Genomic DNA, 20,084 nt, shown 5'->3' on the forward strand with positions numbered 1-20,084 from the left:
GCTGACTTCTCACCGGTTCGAGTGCCCGAGATATTTTGAACACCTGGGATTCGGTCGCCCGACCTCTCACGGTGATTTTCATTTTAAGTCTAATTTTGCCTTAGTTAATTCCCTTGATATTTTAAGTGATGTTAGGGACTTTCTTACGTGCAAGTGTTGGGACTTAGGGTCTTTCTAAGGCCTTTTTAAGTACGCCAAAAAACCTGACGTCAGTTGACCCGAAGGTCGAACGAAGGGTGATCTCTAAGGTTTTGAGCTTATAGATCCTATATGCATGATATGCAGATTATTACAGACATTTTCTTAATTAAAATTACAGACTTAAATTACACAAAATATAAATTACAATGAGTTTTCAGGGTCTTTAGTCTTCAAGTCTTCTCATGTGCCAGCATATGATCTGATAATATAAATCTACACACAAACTTGACAAACATTAAATACCAAGGTATTTATCATGATCAAAACGGGATTTAACCAATAGGGTAAACACCAATGCGGGTCGGGTCATGTGAGTGGTATTAGAGTTGTTGACATGGCCGATGTGTATGATTTAATTATTTTTGTTTAAAAAAATATTACGAAAATCGGGGTGTCACATATCCTCATAAAAATAATATAAAAATTATAAATTAAAAATTGCATTAGATGGTCTAAGACTTATCAAATCTAATGTGTTTTCATTTTCAAAACTTTTGAAATTGATTCGATTTAAATGGTGTGTCTTCAATAACACCCTATAAGATTGAAAGAAATATGCATCATGAGTTTTTATAACAAGAGGTTTTTTCCCTTGAAAATAAAAAAGAGAAAGCAAACCTTCTCAATTTCCTCATCTAACATAAATTTTATTATGAATTTTTTATTTTTTCTAAATTTAAGTCAAAGGAAAAATATGTGTAGATTAATTTCTCTATTTTAGATGCAATAAAATCAATGAGATTATATATCAAAATAAATAAAAAAATTAAAATAAAATAGTGGGTGTGAGTCATGGAGTGATCACAGTCTCAAAGATAGTATTGCCTCTTCACGTATAGGTGATATTGAAAATGTTATTCCCAAAATAAAACTCATATTCGCTTGTAACAATTTTGTTTTATTGACATGTCAACAGAGATATGGGTGAAAAATGGATGTTCGACATTTTAAAATATTTAAGAAATCTTTCAAGTGGATCGTGCCATAAGGAAGGACATACTTAGTATATCCTCTATGGTGAGGTCCGCACGTGCCACAAAATGTAGAGAATTCCTTCTAGTGAATACAGAAATGTAAAAATTGAACAAAATGAATAATATTGAAACTATTTTAAAAATTGATTGATAATATTTTTTAAAATTTAAAAATTAAAAGAAAAATTAAGTTAAAAATTTATTATCATAGATGAAACTAACCTCTTAAAAGTAGTAACATTTTCAAAAAAAAAAATCGATGAATCCCAAGTTTAAGTGGTATTTGAAAAAATTAAAATTTTGATTGCAAATTAAAATTGGTTAAATTCAGATATAATTACGTATAATTTATTTATATTTATTTTTTTATTGAAGGCTCTTATTATACAAACACAAAAATCTCATCTCATACTCCACAATAAAGTCATAAATTTTAACCAGTTGAATAATTTTATCTAATTTCAATCCATTTCAATTTTACATTGTTAAATTTACTTTTCAAAAACAACACCTATAGATTACTTTAAGTTTGTTTAAATAATAATAATAATAATAATAATAATAATAATATATAAAAAATTTACCTTACATTTGGTTTGTAAAATGTTTATTTCTAAAAATAAATTAGTTATGATAATTTATAAGAGTCAATTATATAAAAATTATGTTATTACCATTTATATGATGTAATATTTTTTATGAGTCTAAAAAATTTAATAAAAATAAAATAATTGTTTTTAAATTTTGTTATAAAAATGTCTATTCTTTTCTTGCTATTTTACCTTATTGAAGGAATAACTTTTGCGCCAACCAAACAAGCCACAAGTGATGAACTAATATTTGAATTCATAAAACGGAAGAGGAGCAGGCAGACGGAAAACGCAATTGTCAGCGTTTGGTGAAGGGGCGGCGCCAAAACGGTGCGTTTTATTGTCACGGACGCCAAAATCGCAGGTGCCACTCTCTCTAGTCTCTACGACACCTCTGTTGATGTTTGGCTTTCGATTTCATATATATATATATGGGTTAGATCCTAGATTATAGTTTGGTTCTTTTCTTGATATAGCATTCCATTTGTTGGGGTTGATGATTATGCTATTAGCTGTTTTAGCGTTTCCAAAATCTTGGTGTCTCCTTTCTTTTGTAGAGTGCCCATAAGTTGTCTGTTAAAATGTCAAGCCGAAAGTTTTGGATTTGGAAACCAAGACGTTTGTGTTTGGAGGTTGGGAAGAATGAAAGAGAAAGAAAGGAAATTACAAAGGAATTCACTTTTTCAATGTTTGCATAATGAGGTAAATAGGAAAGAAACTACAGTGTCTACCGAATACTGAACAGGCCAGGGATTATTATTATTACTGGCCATGGGCACGCACTACTTGCAAGCTTCATGATTCTCTATTTTTTAAATTTTTTAAAAAATTATTAAAAAATAATAAAAAATTAAAAAGTATGAGGGCATTTTGGAATACTTATAAATACTTTCAGGGTGTTTTGAGATAATTATGAATAGTTATAAAGATGAATTTGACATAATAATAAGGATATTTTGAGAATAAGGGGGTGTTATAGGATAATTTTTTGGTAGTTATAAGGATAAATTTGACATTTTTGAAAAAAAGACACCAAAGGGAAAATCTCCTTTGTAGTAGTAGAGATTCTAGTGGGTAGTCTATATGATTTGTTTTCATGAGCTTTATGATAAATACTACATACAAGAACAACAAATACAAATAATCCTTTTCCCAATTAAGGTTCAATGCTAGGTTCGGGATTTACAACTGCTATTGTTTCAATTGCTATATGTTATGGAATATGAGGCGTTTTATGACAAGGAACATGAGGAGGCATTTTATGATAATGTTCAGATGTTGGGATAGTGTATGAGCACGAAAAGCACAGAACTACAATATATCCAGTAAACATTTGGGATAGGCACATGAAGAAAATATTCCTTGCATTTTCTTCCTTTCTTTTCTTCACTCTCCTAGTTCAATTTGGTTAGTGTCCAAATGATGGACAATTGTAACTTCCATGAAGATAGATGAACATGAACTCTTGATGAAGTTTGAAATCATTGTAAGCAACACCAGTTTCCCCACAAATGATCCACCCAAGTATTCTTGCCAACTCTCAATGCAAGTTACAACTTTCATGGGGTGTTTTCATTTTAATTTACCTCTCTTCATCTTCTTTGAAGCTTTCTCTAGGTAGACTTGGGCAATCTCTGCATTCCATCTCTATTTTTTTGTGAATATGTACATTTTGGGACTTTTTCCTCTATATGGCTCATCCACTGTGTGAGGTAGGGCTGTTGTCTTGTAACAATCTCAGAAGGACTCTTGTTGGTTGTTAAGCTCTTTTGGGCATTGAAACATAACTAAGGCACATCAAGTAGCTGTACCCAATTCTTCTAATTGGCATTGACGAAATGATGCATGTACTCTTCTAGTAGCCCATTGAATCTCTTTCGTCTATCCATTTGTTTGTGGATGATAGCTCGAAGAGATGTCAAACTGTGACCATAAGATTCTAAAAAGTTTTGTCCAAAAGTTGCCAGTGAATCTTGAGTCTCAGTCACTAATAATATCTTGGGGAACACCCCAATACTTCACAATATTCTTAAAGAACAATTATGTCATCTCTTATGCCAAAGAGTACTTTGGTGCGGGTATAAAGGTACCTTAGTTCAAAAACCTGCCTATCACCACAAGTATAGACCATGCATCTCCCACTCTAGATAAATTTGTGATGAAGTCCAAAGACACACTTTCCCACGGTCTGGATGGTACTAGTAAGGGCTCCAACAGCCCTGCAATCTTCTTCCGCTCCACCTTGTCTTGTTGGCAAGTGAAATAAATCATGATATAATCAACCTCATCATCATGCATATGTGGCCAATAATACCTCTGCTTCAATAATGTCAAAGTGAGTTGCCATCCTAGATGTCCGACCCATATGGTATCATAACACTCTCTCAACAGTGTCTTCCTCAAATCTGCAGCTCATGGTACAAAGAGCCAGCTACCATGGGTCATCAGCAATTCGTCTTCCATCCAAAACTGATGTGTTTTGCCCTCTTCTGTCAGCTTCATAAGGTTTTGCGTAACTGGATCTTTGGCTAGGTTCTCCTTGATGACTCCCGCATTGTCGTGGTAACTCTACTCAGCATTAACTATGTTACTATTTGCAAGGCCGCCTGCTTAGCCTTCCTGCTCAGTGCATCTGCAACTTAGTTCATGCGCCTTGCCTTGTGCTTAAAAGAGAAATCAAATTTTGCTAAGAATTCCTACCATCATCCCTACTTAAGTGACAACTTCTGTTGTGTGCAGAAGTGCCTAATACTTAAGTTGTCCATCTTCACCACAAACCTTAACCCAAGTAGGTAATGTCGCCACACACGGAAACAATGTATCACCAATAGCATCTCCTTCTCCTAAATTGTGATTTCTGTTTTTCTTCACTAAGTTTATGACTCTCGTACACAACAGGATATCCCTCCTACAACAAGACTCTTCCAAGGGTGTATTATGATGCATCAGTGTGTACCTCAAAGGGTTTTATGATGTCTAGAATCAAGTACCGGATCTCTCATCATGGCATCTTTCAAGTCATCAGAGACCCCCCTAACACTTCTTTTTCCAGTTCCACTCTTGACCCTTCTTTAGTAGTTCCGTTAAGGAACAATTCTCCTTGAGTACCCCTTTATAAACTTCCTATAATAGTTTACAAGACTAAGAAAGGAATAAAACTCCTTCATTATCACTGGGATCTTTCATTTTTGAATAACTCTCACCTTCTCCATATTCATCTAGATGTGACCTTGTTCAATTGCATGACCAAGGAATTTGATATTCCGTTGAACAAAAGAACATCTCTCTTTCTTTACGCACAAACTGTTCTCCTTTAGAATGTCGTACACCTTCAATAGATGCTTTTTATGTTCCTTCAGAGTGGAACTGTAGACAACAATATCATCCAAGTACACCACGACAAACTTGTCAAGGTTCTCACAAAATACCTAGTTCATCAAGGTATAGAATTTCGTAGGTTTATTCGTAAACCCGAATGACATCATCAAAAACTCATATGCCCCATACTACGTCACACAAATCAACTTCGGTTCATCCCCAACATCTATTCTCACTTGATAGTAGCTTGACCTCAAGTCAAGTTTAGTGAAGTACTTGGCATGACTCATCTAATCAAATAAATTGGTAATCAATTGAATAGGATACTTGTTGCACACTGTCACCTTGTTGAGTGCGCGGTAGTCTACACACATCCGCATGCTCCCATCATGTTTCCTTTGAAACAACATCGGTGCTCTAAGCGGTGCTTTTAGAAGGACAATTATATCTTGCTTTCAACAAATCATCAAGTTGCTTTCTTAACTTTGCTAGCTTTGGAGGCGCGATCCAATATGGCCCTTTAGCAGGTGGTTTTACTCCTTGGAACAATGCAATCTCATGCTTCACACCCTTTCATGGAGGCAAGTTGTGAGGTAGCTTATCCAACATTACCTCCTTGTACTCATCCAATATAGCTTGGATGGTCGTAGGCACTAGCTCTTGGCATACTTCTTCATCTACAACCATCGTGGCTAGATACGTTTGCTCACCTCTTCTCAATTAAGTTGCATGGCTGAAAGGAACTTCTCATCGTCACCTTTCTTCACATCGATTTGCATCATGCAAAGGTGATCTCCTATCAGACACAAGGAACCAACAAAAGGCATCGACACTGCCTTAGTCTCTCTCGGGAATTCCATTCCCAAAATGACTTGAAAGTCATTTAGTGGCACCACTGTGAAATTCGAATGTCTTGCCCACTACCCATTGCCCAAGCTTCACAATGACTTGCTTGGCTACTCCAAGAGTAGGCTGGGTTACAGAATTAACCGCTTTTATGCTTCGTGAATCCTTCTCCAAGGATAAGTTGATTCTACTTGCCTCTGTTTGTGAAGTAAAGTTATGGGTAGCCCCGGTATCAACCACAGCACAAATGCTCTTTCCATTTAATCTTCAAGTCCACAAAAAACAACCCTTTCGCCTGTATAAGTTTTGGTGCTTTCACCTGCTTCTCCAATGCGTTCACTAGCCGCATTGCACCCATTCTCGAGCTATCTTCCTCATTTTCATCATCCTCTACTGCCCCCTCCACAATGGATGCTTCTAAGGCATTAAGCAATGACTTGTGAGGACATTCAACAACTATGTGAGGGCCTCAACATAAGAAGCATGAAATTTCACCCTTTCCATTAGGTGTGTTGGTTCCTCGAGACAACGGAGCTTTCTTTGAAGTTGACGCCTTGCTGTCGACTCCCCCATGTTTGGGTTTGCCCTTCTTGAAAGATTTTCTATAGTTTCCACCCTTGTCACTCTCTTTGGATGAAGCGGAATTATCTTCAGCATAGACAGTCAAGCATTTTGCGGGAACTTGTTTGGTGGACAAATCTTGAGCTCTTTGTCTGTGAAGTTTTGTTCTTGCTCACAATTTCAACCCCTCAAAAAAATAGAACAACTTGTTCTTCTCCGACATGTCCAGTATATCCAACATCAAAGCAGAAAATTGTTTCACATATTCCCTTATCGACCCAATATGCTTGAGTTATCTCGGCTTTCTCCTAGCATTGTACTCAACATTTTCATTAAAGAATTGAGCCTTGAGTTCTCTCCTCAAGTCTGCCCAACAATCAATAACATAATGTCCATTCCCAATTTCATCGTACATGGTTTGCCACCATAGTTTAGCGTCACTAATCAAGTACATCATTGCAATATTCACTTTCACTTGTTTTGAGTCCATCCTCGAAGTGCGAAAGTACTGCTCCATATCAAACAAGAAGTTCTCCAACTCCTTGGCATCATGGATATCAGATTTGCTCGATGACCCTCAATTGAGTGGTCCTTTTCTTATTAAAAAGTCATTTTCCCTAATTAATATATCACAATATCTCCTAATTACAGCATCTCCTAACATTAAGCATTGACCCCTAATTCAAGAAAGATATTTACAGATTTGTTTCCTAAATAACTATACAACAATTTATGGTAGGTTTGACAGACTTGTTTCCTAAATAAATGTAGAACAATTTATGGTAAGTTTGTTGTCTATCCTACTAACATCCCCCCTCAAATTGATGTTGGTCGATCAAGAAGCATCAATTTGCCAACAAGAAATTGATGATGTAGTCGTGTCATAGCTTTGGTGAAGACGTCCGCTATCTGAAGGTCGCTTGAGACATGTGGAAGAGAGATAACTCGAGTATCGACAACTTGCCCAATAGAACGGCAGTCCACCTCCATATGTTTGGTGCGCTCATGATAGACAGGACTTGTAGAGATCTAAATAGCTCTCATATTATCAGCATGAAAAGGAGTGAGAGTAGACTGAGGAAAACCTATTTCAGCAAGTAGGCCACGGAGCCACACAATCTTCGAGTACGTTGCCGACATGGCACGGTACTCTAACTCGACCGAAGAAAACACGATAATGTTTCTTATTCTTCCAAGAGATAAGGGAATCACCAAGAAACATACACCACCCGGTGACAGGCCGGCGAGTATCAGGACATCCTGTCCAATCAGCATCACTAAAAGCCACAAGGCGAAGAGTACCAGTAGAGAAGAACAAGCCACGGTGAGAGGAACCTCGGAGATATCGAATAATTCGGCGGACCACTGCAAGATGAAGGTGACAAGGAGATTGCATAAATTGACTGACTTTCTGGACAGCAAAGGAGATGTCAAGCCGTGTAATAATGAGATAATTGAGACTACCAACTAACTGTTGAAACACTGTGGGATCAAGAAGGAGATCCCCCTCCTTACGTTGATACTTGACATTCACTTCCAAAGGGGTATCCACTGAAGAGGAGTCCTGCAAACCTGACAAGGAAATCAAATCCTCCGTGTATTTATGTTAATGTAGGAAAAGCCTAGATGAATCAAACTGAACTTCCAAACCGAGGAAATACCGGAGAGGACCAAGATCCTTCATATGGAAGGAATCATGAAGATGCTACCTAAGCTGATCAATGATAGCAGAATTAGTCCCAGTGATGACAATGTCGTTGACATAAACTAGAAGAAGAACGATACCAACAGAAGTCGTACAAAGAAACAACGAGGAATCATACTAGCTTTGGATGAAAGAAAACCAAAGGTAGCCTGGAATTTATCAAACCAGGCCCAAGGAGCCTGTTTCAAACATACAGAGAGCGCTTCAGCTTACACACATTCGACGTCGATGACGAGTAGAGGCCAGGAAGAGGTGTCATGTAAACATCTTACTGTATATCACCGTGAAGAAATGTGTTCTTCACATCCATCTGGCAAAGGGACCATCCTTGAGAGGTTGCAATGGCAATAATAGTACGCATAGTGGTCATTTTAGCGACAGGAGCAAAGGTCTCCTCGTAGTTAACCCCATACTCTTAGCTATCACCAAGGGCAACCAAACGAGCCTTATAATGGTCCACAGACCCATCAGGCCGAAGTTTCATCGAAAAAACCCACTTACACCCAATTAGCTTGATATGAGAAGGACAAAGGACCATGTCCCAAGTCCAATTTTCTTGAAGAGCATAAAGTTCTTCCTGCATAGCCTTTCTCCAACACTCATGTTTATCAGCTTGTGATTAGGAATTAGGAATTGACACAGTTGATAAGGTAGCCTTGAAGGAGGTATAAGGGAAACCATACCTATCTGGTGGGTGAGAAGCACAGCCAGATCGTCAAGGAGGATGCAAAATGGGATCAGGATCAGGTGGCAGATCAGACTTGAGAAGGGGTAGAGTTGGCCGATGGCGTTCATACACAAAACCAGGCTTGAAGCGTTTAGAAGGGCATATCAAATCATCAAAGTGAGGAAGAACAGAAACTGCAGGAGATGATGTAAAAGAACTAGGAAAGAAACTTTGATGCTCAAAGAAAACGACATTTCGAGATATATATGAAATTTATTAGAAGAAGCATCATAGCACACAAATCCTTTTTAAGGTAAGTTATATCCCATAAAAGCACATTTCACAGATTGCGTAGAGAGTTTGTGACGTTGATGCGGAGTTAGATGCACAAAACAGACTCAGCCAAAAGTGTGTAAGTCAAGAAAGCTAGGGTGCTGTTAATGCAGACGATAGTATGTAGAGTCGAAATTTAGCACTTTAGAAGGCAACCTATAAATCAAATACACTGCTGTAGCTAAAGCTTCGACCCAAAATTTAGGAGGAACGAAAGATGCAAGTAACAAGGTCCTAGCAACATCTAACAAATGTCAATTTTTCAGCTCAGCCACGCCATTCTTTTGAGGCGTATAAGGACATGAGCGGTGAGAAACAATTCCTTTGTGACGAAGAAACTCAAGAAATTCTTGAGACATATATTCTCCACCAGAATCAGATCATAAAGTCTTAATGCTAGTGGTCATTTGATTCTCAACTATGCTAGAAACAATTTGAAAACAGCAAAGACTTCAGACTTATAGCGCAGAAAATATACCCAAGTATACCGACTATAGTCATCTATGAATGTATTTATAATGAGCATGAGATATGACAGGAGTAATGCCCCATACATCACTATGAACTAGGTCAAAGCAATTCTTTGCCCTACTCCTGGAAGAAGGGAAGGGAAGAATCTTACTTTTTCCAATTTTACACGTAGAACAATCAAAAGACAAAGCATAAGGCAAAGAAGAATCTTTTTTTTCCCAACAAACCAGAATTCAGAAAATGAGATAAAACAACATTGTTTGGATGGCCTAAACATTTGTGCCATACTTCACAATTATTGGAAACAGTAGTACAAGGCAAAGAAATGATACTAGGAATGGAAAAGTATAATGGAAACAGTCTCCCAACTTTAGGCCCCTTCGCTATTGTCCTCCCCGACACCGGATCCTACACATGACAACCATCACGAGAAAACTTAACATTATAATTATCATCCACTAATTGCCCAACCGAGATAAGACTCGTAGAAAGCCTAGGTGATACAAAAATATTAGTAAGTGATGGTGCGATATCACTTATAGCCGACCCCACTTAGTGGGACTAAGGCTTGGTTTTGTTGTTGTTGATGATTTGATATCACCAACCCCGGTAATCGGTAAAAGATGGCCATTAGCAACTTGAATATTAGAAGATTCAATGTACTTGCGAACATTGCTAAGCATATCAAGAGAATTGGTCATGTGATTGGATGCAACGGAATCAACAAGCCAAGATTGAGAGGGTATAGTACCTTTACCTTGCAGCCCAAAAGCAGAAAATGCCATTACAATTATTTGCTGCACCATTTCTGGTGTAAGGGCTGGTGTAGCAGCAGTGGAAGGTGACACTGGAGCAAGATTTAAGCGCCGGTTACCCCATCCGAAGTGTGTCCTGTAGCAGTAGCATGATAGGCATTCATGGGTCAGTTTTGAGGACGTGTTGGGCATTCTTTGATTATTTGCCCCTTATGTTTACAGTAGCTGCAGAACTTTTTAGCACAATGGGCAGCAATATGCCCATAATCTTTGCAACTGTAGTACTGAACCGTACACATGTCTCGACCCCTCCCCTTGCCTTGAGCAAGGTATGCGACAGCATTCTCTTGCGGAAGTGAAGATTGAGTAAGAAGACGTTGTTCCTCTCGAAGAAGTGCTCCAAAACACATGTCAAGAGATGGTGAAGGATCCTTGTGCATCAGGTTGGAGTGAATAGACTCGAATTCTGGCCTTAGTTTCATTAAAAACTGGTCTCTTTTGTTAGCTTCATGGACTGCTTGAACAGCAGAGAGAGACTCGGCCGACACGTTGGCATACACAATGTCAGAAAACTCAGCCCAAAGATTCTGAAAGCCACAGAAATATTCCTGAACAGAGAGTGTACCTTGGGAATAGGCAGCAAGATCAGTTTCCAACTGAAATTGCCGAGCGGAATGATCTTGATGATAGACCTTTTTCAAGTACTCCCACATCGATTTAGCCATCTTGTAAGGCCTTAAATTGACTATAAGCAGTGGATCAAAAAACCAAGAATCCAAGTCATCATGCAAGCATCTTTCACCTTCCATTGAACCAACTTCGTAGGATCAGTAGGTGCTGGATCACTCTTTCAACATGACCCCACAACTTCTTTCCCATGACAAAAAGTTGAAACTGAAACTCCCAAGAAACCGAGTTTGAAAGACTTCTGAGTTGGAGTTGTTAGCCATAACTAGAACCTCTCGAAATTCACCAAAAAACTGCAAACCAGAACCTGCACCCAAGAAACCAGAAAACCAGAGCCTAGAACCATGAAAATTGGACCAAAGATGAGGTTGATTCAGAGAGGGGCTCTGATACCATGTCAGATTTTCTTGATGACCCTCAACCAAGTGGTCTTTTTCTTATATAGAAGTCATGTTCCCTAATTACAATATATCCCTTAATCACAATATCTCCTAATTACAACATCTCTTAACATTAAGCATCCTAAGTACAGCATCTCCCAACATTAAGCATTGACGCCTAATTCAGGAAAGATATTTACAGATCCGTTTCCTAAATAACTATACGACAATTTATGGTAGGTTTGAAAAATTTGTTTCCTAAATAAATGTAGAACAATTAATGGTAAGTTTGTTGTCTATCCTACTAACAATGGGGACCCCCATATGTCATGGGTTCTGGTACCTTGGTTCTACTAAACTCTGGAGTGTTAAAGTTTCTCATAGCAAGAACCACATTCACCTTTACAATCAGATCCACTATCTGAGCCTGCAAGGTTTCTACAGCATGGTGAAGGTCTTCTGACAATTCCACTATCGAACCTTGTTGATGTCTTTGTGATCCCTCCAATTCATCAACACGTTCTGTAAGTTAGGCCATCTCTTCAGCCACATTGTTGGCTATCATCTTAGCCTGTGTTTCCAGCACACCAATTCTCTCGGCATTGGTCGGCATGGTCATTTACTAAAGCTTTCCCAATTCCACAACGAAGGCAACTGAAGTCACGTAGCAATTAACCGAGCTTTGATACCAGGTGTCACAGGTCGACTATTTCACACCTTTGTGAAGGACCTTGTGGCGCTAGCTAAATAACTTTTGTTTAACTAGCCAACCTAGCAGTTGCCCTAATTCACCAACAAAACATTTCATTGTCATTCAAAAAAGTATAAGTGGAAGCATTAAGAAATTCATGAAAGCAATGACACGCAAGCGGTAGACATTAAAACAACGTAATTCATTAAGTAACACCTCTGTTAACAATGTATGTCTAGGGAGGGAGGCTAGTAGGCGAAATACATTTACAATGACAAGTGAATTTTACAAGTTCATGAACACTCATCCTCCCTTAAAGAGCTTTCTATACACTTCTCACTCTGGCACTAGGAAACATCAATACGATCAAAGAGTCATACTCCTCTTTTTAGCCTACGAAAAAATTATTTCTGAAAAATAACCCTATACTAGTATTTATGTTATGGAAATTCATCTCAAGCACACGAAACAAGTGGTCACAGGCAAGCATAATACCCTAAACAAGCTTTAGCTCGTACGGCAATGCAGTGTAAAGCCCTTCTCAAGGCCACCTGCAGTATGTATAGGTTGGGCCTCTGTGCTGACATTTTAAGAGATTTAGTTAAGTTATGGGACCATATAACATCCCAACTGAAGTTTGGAAATGCTTGGGTGATAATGGAATTATATGGTTAACTAATTTATTTAATACAATTGTAAAAACTAAGAAAATGTCAAATGAATGGAGGAAAAACACTTTAATATCTATATACAAAAATAAAGGAGATATTCAAAATTGTAATAACTATCGTGGAATTAAACTTATGAGTCATACGATGAAACTATGGGAAAGGGTAGTTGAACAAAGATTAAGGTTAGAAATGAAGATTTCAGAAAATCAATTTGGTTTTATGCTTAGGAGATCTACCACAGAAACTATTTATCTTTTAAGAAGATTAATGGAAAAGTTTAGGAAAAAGAAGAGAGACTTGCATATGATATTTATTGATCTTGAGAAAGCATATGATAGGATACCTAGGAAAGTTCTATGGTGGGTTTTAGAAAAAAAAGGTGTATGTTGTAGGTATACCAATGTCATTAAGTACATGTACGATGGAGTAATGACTAGTGTAAGGACTACAGATGGAGAAACTATAGAATTTCAAATTACCATAGGTATACATCAAGGATTTGCTTTGAATCCTTATCTTTTTGCTTTAGTGATGGACCAATTGACTAGGAGTATTCAAAAGGAGGTTCCATGGTGTATGTTGTTTGCAGATGATATTGTATTATTGGACGAAATTAGGGACGGAGTGGAGGTTGAGTTAGAATTATGGAGAGAAGTTTTGGAATCTAAAAACTTTAAGATAACTAGATGTTGGAGTGTCAAGCTAAGAAAACGAATCCAGACCGTCCATATCAAGCAGAGATCCAGCGGCTAGTTTTGTTTTTATTTGTAAGGGGGGGCAGTGATGTAATTTACCTCTTCCTTGTATTGTAAATAATAAAACAGTAGGGGCAGGGGTTTAAGAGGGCCTGGCAACTTCAGAACAGGGGGATTGCTTCTTGATGGTTTCTGGACAAAGCAGATTTGAGCTTGCAGCGCAGGAGCCGAGTCTTCTTCCTGCAGAACCGCGAGTCTTCACCAGCCGCAAGGGCACCTGCAGCCGAGGGTTCTTCAGCTGCGAGAGAGAGCACCTGCAGCCGTTGGTTTCTTCAGCCGCACGGGAGAGCGAGGATCGCGCGAGAGAAGGACACGGCAGGAGGGCGTTCAGCGTTGGGGATTTCCAGCGGAGGTGCACACTTAGGTAAAGGCAAGGTAAAGACATAGATTTAGTTTCTTGGGAGGATTTCTTGTAGGGAAATCAGGGAGGAATATAGGGAGAAACTAGGGTTATTCGCAGGTGCGAAGGGGTGGTTTCTTGGATTATTCTTGGGCTGATTTCCAGAGGAGATCAGTAAGACAAGAAAGGGTAAATCTGTGTGTACTTGTATTTATTTTCGCCGATTTAATATAGTGTCTCTCGAGGTGAGTTTCTGCCGTGGATGTAGGCCAATTTTTTGGCCGAACCACGTAAATGTGTTCTCGTGGATTGTGACTTTGTGATTGGCATGTTTATGCTTTGCTGAATATTATTTGGTGAACATATATTTTTCTTGATCAGACTTAGCACACACTCGCGTCAAAATAAACAGGTTTATGTTTAGGTGTTTTTGTAGCTGGTTTGGAATTAATTAAAATCTGAAAAATAGAATTAGCAATCAGCTGGAATTACACACAACAATAGAAATAAAACAGAATATATGAAATGTAGTTTTAGTAATGATAGGAGGAATATTGGAGACAAAGTTAAACTTGATGATGAAGAAATAAATAGTACTTGTAGATTTCGATACCTTTGATCTATTATGAAAGCTGAAGGAGAAATTGAAGATGATGTAATGCAAATGGAGAAGTGTTTCAAGTGTGCTATGTGATCGTAGAATACTCTTAAAATTGAAAGGGAAGTTTTATAGGACATCTATAAGACCAGCTATGCTATATGGATCGGAATGTTGGGGGACGAAGAAACATAATATCCAAAAAGTAAAAGTTGCTGATATGAGAATGCTTAGATGGATGAATGGTATAACATTGAAAGATAAATTAAGGAATGAACATATTCGTGGTAAGTTAGGTGTAGCTCCTATAGAAGATAAGATAAGGGAGAGACGACTCAAATGGTATGGACACTTGCGACGTAGGTCAGATAGTGCACCTATGAGAAAGAGTGACTTAGTTACTGTGGGGGGCAGTAGAAGGGGTAGGGGTAGACCTAAAATAACTTGGGAGAAGATAGTGAGTAAGGATTTAATATCCTTTAATCTATCAAAAGAAATAGTCCATGATCGCTTAAATTGGCGGAGAAGGATTCGTATAGCCAACCCCACATAGTGGGACTAAGGCTTGGTTTTGTTGTTGTTGTTTGTTTGTTGTATATGTTGCTTCTAAGAGAGCTGACAGCATTAAAGGCCTAACAAGTGGTATCAAAGCACGGTTGCAAGTTGAGTTCCCCATGTGTTGTGCATGCACGCATGGGATGGGGTTGTTGGCATTGTTGGTCTTATGGGAAGCTAGCAGTCATTCCATGGACACACCATCATATATGGGCATGACATTGGTGCTTGACCATCCATCCTGCGAGAATAAAATTGAAGATTCCTAGCAAGTGGAAACAGAAAAAAAAAAAAAAAAAAATCAACGCCTTTGTATTGCAGACTATGTTGCTTCTAGGTAGAAATATTACTTTTGCTCCCTCACAATTACCTGGGTTGTGTTTTACCTTAGCTGTTGTTTTTGGTTTACTGTCAACCTTGGAGTGAATGCTGATCGTAATGCTTGGTGCAATCATAGGAAGGACCCAAGAGAGCTTTATTACTCTATATTATGCAAATTCATTACGACGCCCCCTCCGATAATTGGTTTTTTTTTCTCCATCGTGCTTAACAGTTCATGTAATCATGGATCGTTGGTGTGGCATTTTAAAGGTCCCTGTCTCCCCTAATGGCATAACTCACTGCAGAGTTGCAGCATCTCTCTGCCTCTCCCCCACTTCCAAAAGGTTGGCTGTAAGTTCTCCATACTTGATCCTCAAGAGTTCTGTTATACATAAAGTTTCACAGCAGTTCAGATCCCTTGACATCCTTTCTAGCTTTCCTACTTATAATATAATATTACTTAAACAGTCAGTTGTAGATATACTTTTTTACTGTCTGCAGTGTTACTAATTAACATCTATATTTTTTCCATTCTCTCAGAAGCCGAAAAATGCAACTGTTTATCCCTTTGATTTTTAATTTATGATTCTGTGTTGATGGTTTAATTTGTATTTATATCAATGGTTACCCTTTTTCCCGTTTTGAAGGATATAGTAACTATTTCTTACATTTTATACAAGAGGTAGGTACCGTCTGCAAATGCCATCTTCTTCAATGGAGATCGCGTTGAAGGAACTGGGAATCCTGTGATTGAGAGGCTGTCAGATCTACAAAATATAGCTGAAATTCTAGTGTCAAAATTTGGGGGTTCCATCAATGCTTGGGTTGTGGAGGCTCCCATGTTTAATGGACCTTTTGCTCTCTATAAGGAATTTATCCCATCTGTGAATCAATGGGGAGAGCCAAAATTGTACAGTCCAATTGCATTCCCAGCTTCTGTTTCAACTGTCACACTTCTATCGAATTGTCTTCAAGAGGTATGTTTAGTGTCTTTTTGTTCCCATGCCTCTTTTAATTCATTATATTTCATTACATTTAATTTGTGCTATAAGTTCTTGTGTCTCTCTTTGTATTGTTTAGCTTAGTAACAACCATAAATACATATTCTGCATGTGGAAGACGCCTATTTCTATCTAAAGGACTATGGCATGAACTTGGATCAAGGTTATCAGAGTTAGAAATACTGTCTTTAGGACCAGATTATCTAATCAAGAAACAAAAAAATTCGGAGATAGTAAAATGGGAGAAATAATATAAGTCTTGCATTCCATCTTCGGTATGTTGCAGGCAAAGAATGTCATTTCAGAAAAACAGAAAGAAGCAAGCAGTAAGGGGGCATCTGTGTCCCAATTCTCTCAACGCAAAACATACCTCCTTGGATTTAGCAAGGGTGGTACTGTTCTTAACCAGCTAGTTACTGAACTAGGCTTTTCAGAAGTCAGATCCAGTGGAATTTCACCTAACACTGGAGAACCGAGGATGCGCGGAGAGCCTCCTAATATCCATGAAGAGAATCAAATCATACCCAACTCAAAAGAAAGCCTCCTAAACAGCGTCACTGAGATCCATTATGTGGACGTGGGCCTAAACTCTGCTGGCGCATATCTCACTGATGGTAATGTAATTGAGAGAATATCAAAACGACTTGTTCAAGGAGCTGAAGGCATTCGGTTTGTCCTTCATGGAACTCCAAGGCAATGGTGTGACCAAAGGCGAGTTCTGATCCAGAATGAAAAAAATAGGTTGGTGCAGTTGCTTGAATCTGCAGCTCAAATGAGTGGAGGGAAACTACAGGTACATCAGAGATTTTATTTTGCAGATAGGCCTTCTGATCTGCAGATGCATTTTGAAATCATTGAGAACTTGGATGTTAGCTGACTTCTGTAAATTTGGTCATGAGGAGCACATCTCCGCAGGCTTGAGAACAGGGCGGTTGTAGAACTTGCTTTTGCAATTTTCCATAGGTAGTGGCATAATTAGACGAATTGTTCATAAATATAATCCTGATTTATTTTGTTGCCAGTTCAATTTGAGAACCCATGCTGCTGCTGTTCTGCTACTTGCATAAACATATGCATTTCTTTCTCTTTCCCAAATTCATTTAAAAAAAAAATTTGTTCCATAGAAGTAATTTCCTAATATTGAGTGAATCTTCTATGGCACTGACAGAATCCCAAATCCTGAATCCTAAAGCGAGAGCATTATGTATAGTAATGAATAGTACATTGCATATATATGATTTATCCTTAGGTAGCATTTGGGAGCATGGACTTTAAATTTGAAATTTGGATTTGTGTAGATTTGGAAGAAACTCGACACAATCTTATAATACGGTTTGTCTAAATTCACACAAATTCAAATTTAAGACTTGAAATTCATGTTCCCAAATACAATCTTTGTTTATCTTCTTAAAAACCCATGCTTTGGGCAATAAACACCAAGAGGCCTTTAGTACCCATTAAGTGAGTACAATTTAGGAATATAGTTTTATTGTGACATGTTAGGACATACTTCGTAATATGATTTGAAAGTAAAGAGCTTATAATACAACTTAATTTCGTCGACCATAGTATCATATCTGCATTTGTGAGCATAGATTTAAGATTTTGAATTTGGATTTGAGTGGATTTGGATAAATTTCAATACAGTTTTATATTACATTTTATCCAAATCCAAGTCCTCTCTAAATATAAGGTGTGTGTGTGTGTGTGTGTGTGTGTGTGAGAGAGAGAGAGAGAGAGAGAGATGAACTGTAACGACCGGTAAAATTTTATAAATTTATATATTAAGTTAAACTGCGCTGATAACTCCTGATGAAATAAAACATCAACCTAAACAGCGAGAAGCTGACGTCAAGTATCCACCACCATATACATATACAATACAATACCAAAGTGCTAAATACACCTAATTAATATATATACATAACTGAACTAGGGCTACACAAAAATACCCTTTTTCCCAAAAACACTCACCCTACTGGTAGGGTAGCACTGTAGCCCCCTTCTATCTGTGAGCCTGATCTGCTCGCCTAACTCGATCACCTGAAAAATGTAAATTTATTGAGATGAGACAACACTCAGTAAGATGAAACATGTTATTGCTAGTATGTGACAAATGAATTATAATTCTATAAAAGTTTGATTGTATATAATCATGTATAACTGAATCTGTAAATACGGTATAAATAATATAAACCACCACCTATATCCATGTTGCTTAACATATCCGTATTTTGGGTTTCTACTCATAATACTTCTAATGTACATAAGTATATTCTTTGTTTCTGTAAAACTGTATATACATAATAATAACTGAAAAACTTCCCTGGAAGGATAGTTGTATGTCATGATTTAATCCCTCATGACAGGGTTGTGCGGCCCGGAGGGGGGATTTATCACTAGTTGGTCTACCAGGATAAACCACTATACTCCGTCAATCAGATAGGCCCTCCTCAACCCATATCTGATGGGGAGCCTATCCACAACATAGGTACGATCGACTTATCTACCACGTATTATCTGAATGCGTGGTTGCACTCTGAACTGTATATAGCAACGGTACCATGCTCTGTAAACTGTAGTTGTAATAGTCCATCAGGGTCTGATACTATATAGTACATTTCTGTATATAACTATCTGTTTTACCATGATTCTGTAATAACTATATTAACCATGATGCTGAAATAAATTGTATATCTATAACAACTATATTTCTGAAATTAATTGTAAATCTGTATGTCATGGTACTGTAAACTGTATAATTATGGTATTCTGAAATTGTTGTAAAACATATTTCTTGTCTGTATATTCTGTAAAACATAATCCTAGGAATTACTGTAAAACATGTTTCTATAGTATATCTATATTCTCAAGCCACACGGTAATTTAAAACATAATAAACATAGTTGATAAACTGTATAATTTTTTGTTGTGAATAATAACCTGGTAAAAACATATACTTAATACTGAAAACATACTAGAATTGCCTAACATAGCATATTTTTCTTACCCGATTCCTCCTAAAAATTCCCTACTGTGATAGGTTCTACACCCGCAAGGCTCCCCACTCAATACCCTGAAAATCATAAATCTTAGAACAAAATATCACTATTTCTTTGCGTACTACATTTCCTACAACTGTTGAAAAGCCAAACTTTAAATAAAAGATCTTACCCTGCATCTAGGATGAATTTCAACTTCGTCCCACCAACAATCCGCTCCGGCAGACTTGGAGAGAACTTTCCCAAGAGTGTCATGGTGGCCTTAGATTGTCGATCCAGCAGCTAACGAGGCCAAAATCGAAGAGAGAGGAGAGAGAGATCGTAGAGAGAGGAGAGAGAGAGAGTTTCTGTGAATTTTTTCTACCGAAAAATTCGAGGTTTGCACTCTTTATAACATGGACTTCGTCGACGAGCCATGTCATCTCGTCGGCGAGGTCAAGAAGGAGGTTCGTTGACGAACAACATCTCCTCATCGGCGAAATTCAGAACTTGAAACACAGTCTCTCGATATCTTCTCATCGACAATACATGTTCTCGTCAACGAGACCCTCTTGTACCCTCGTCGACAAATGCCCTGTGTTCGTCGATGAGGACCTGATATATTTTCTTGGGTTATTACATGAACGGTTAAATGATAGTGAATTAAGAAATTTTCACTATGT

The 20,084-nt window shown here is 37.8% G+C and overlaps 1 protein-coding gene across 1 annotated transcript; it reads left to right on the top strand.

Annotated features, from left to right (window-relative positions):
* Window positions 1-1,955: 1,955 nt before the first annotated feature.
* Window positions 1,956-17,441, top strand: LOC131166955 (uncharacterized). Its single transcript, XM_058125626.1, has 4 exons — window positions 1,956-2,129; window positions 15,652-15,770; window positions 16,106-16,396; window positions 16,707-17,441. Exons 2-4 carry the CDS (start codon window positions 15,663-15,665, stop codon window positions 17,295-17,297), a joined length of 990 nt encoding a protein of 329 aa, XP_057981609.1. The 5' UTR covers window positions 1,956-2,129; window positions 15,652-15,662; the 3' UTR covers window positions 17,298-17,441.
* The last annotated feature ends 2,643 nt before the right edge of the window (window positions 17,442-20,084 follow it).

Source organism: Malania oleifera, chromosome 10, assembly GCF_029873635.1.
Source record: "Malania oleifera isolate guangnan ecotype guangnan chromosome 10, ASM2987363v1, whole genome shotgun sequence".
NCBI classification, from domain to species: Eukaryota; Viridiplantae; Streptophyta; class Magnoliopsida; order Santalales; family Ximeniaceae; genus Malania; species Malania oleifera.

Bases quoted from the DNA above. Each gene is read 5' to 3' on its own strand.
- LOC131166955 (XM_058125626.1), top strand. From the start codon at position 15,663: ATGGATCGTTGGTGTGGCATTTTAAAGGTCCCTGTCTCCCCTAATGGC. The intron at 15,771-16,105 runs GTAAGTTCTCCA...TACAAGAGGTAG, and splicing joins CCACTTCCAAAAGGTTGGCT to GTACCGTCTGCAAATGCCAT. The intron at 16,397-16,706 runs GTATGTTTAGTG...GGTATGTTGCAG, and splicing joins TATCGAATTGTCTTCAAGAG to GCAAAGAATGTCATTTCAGA.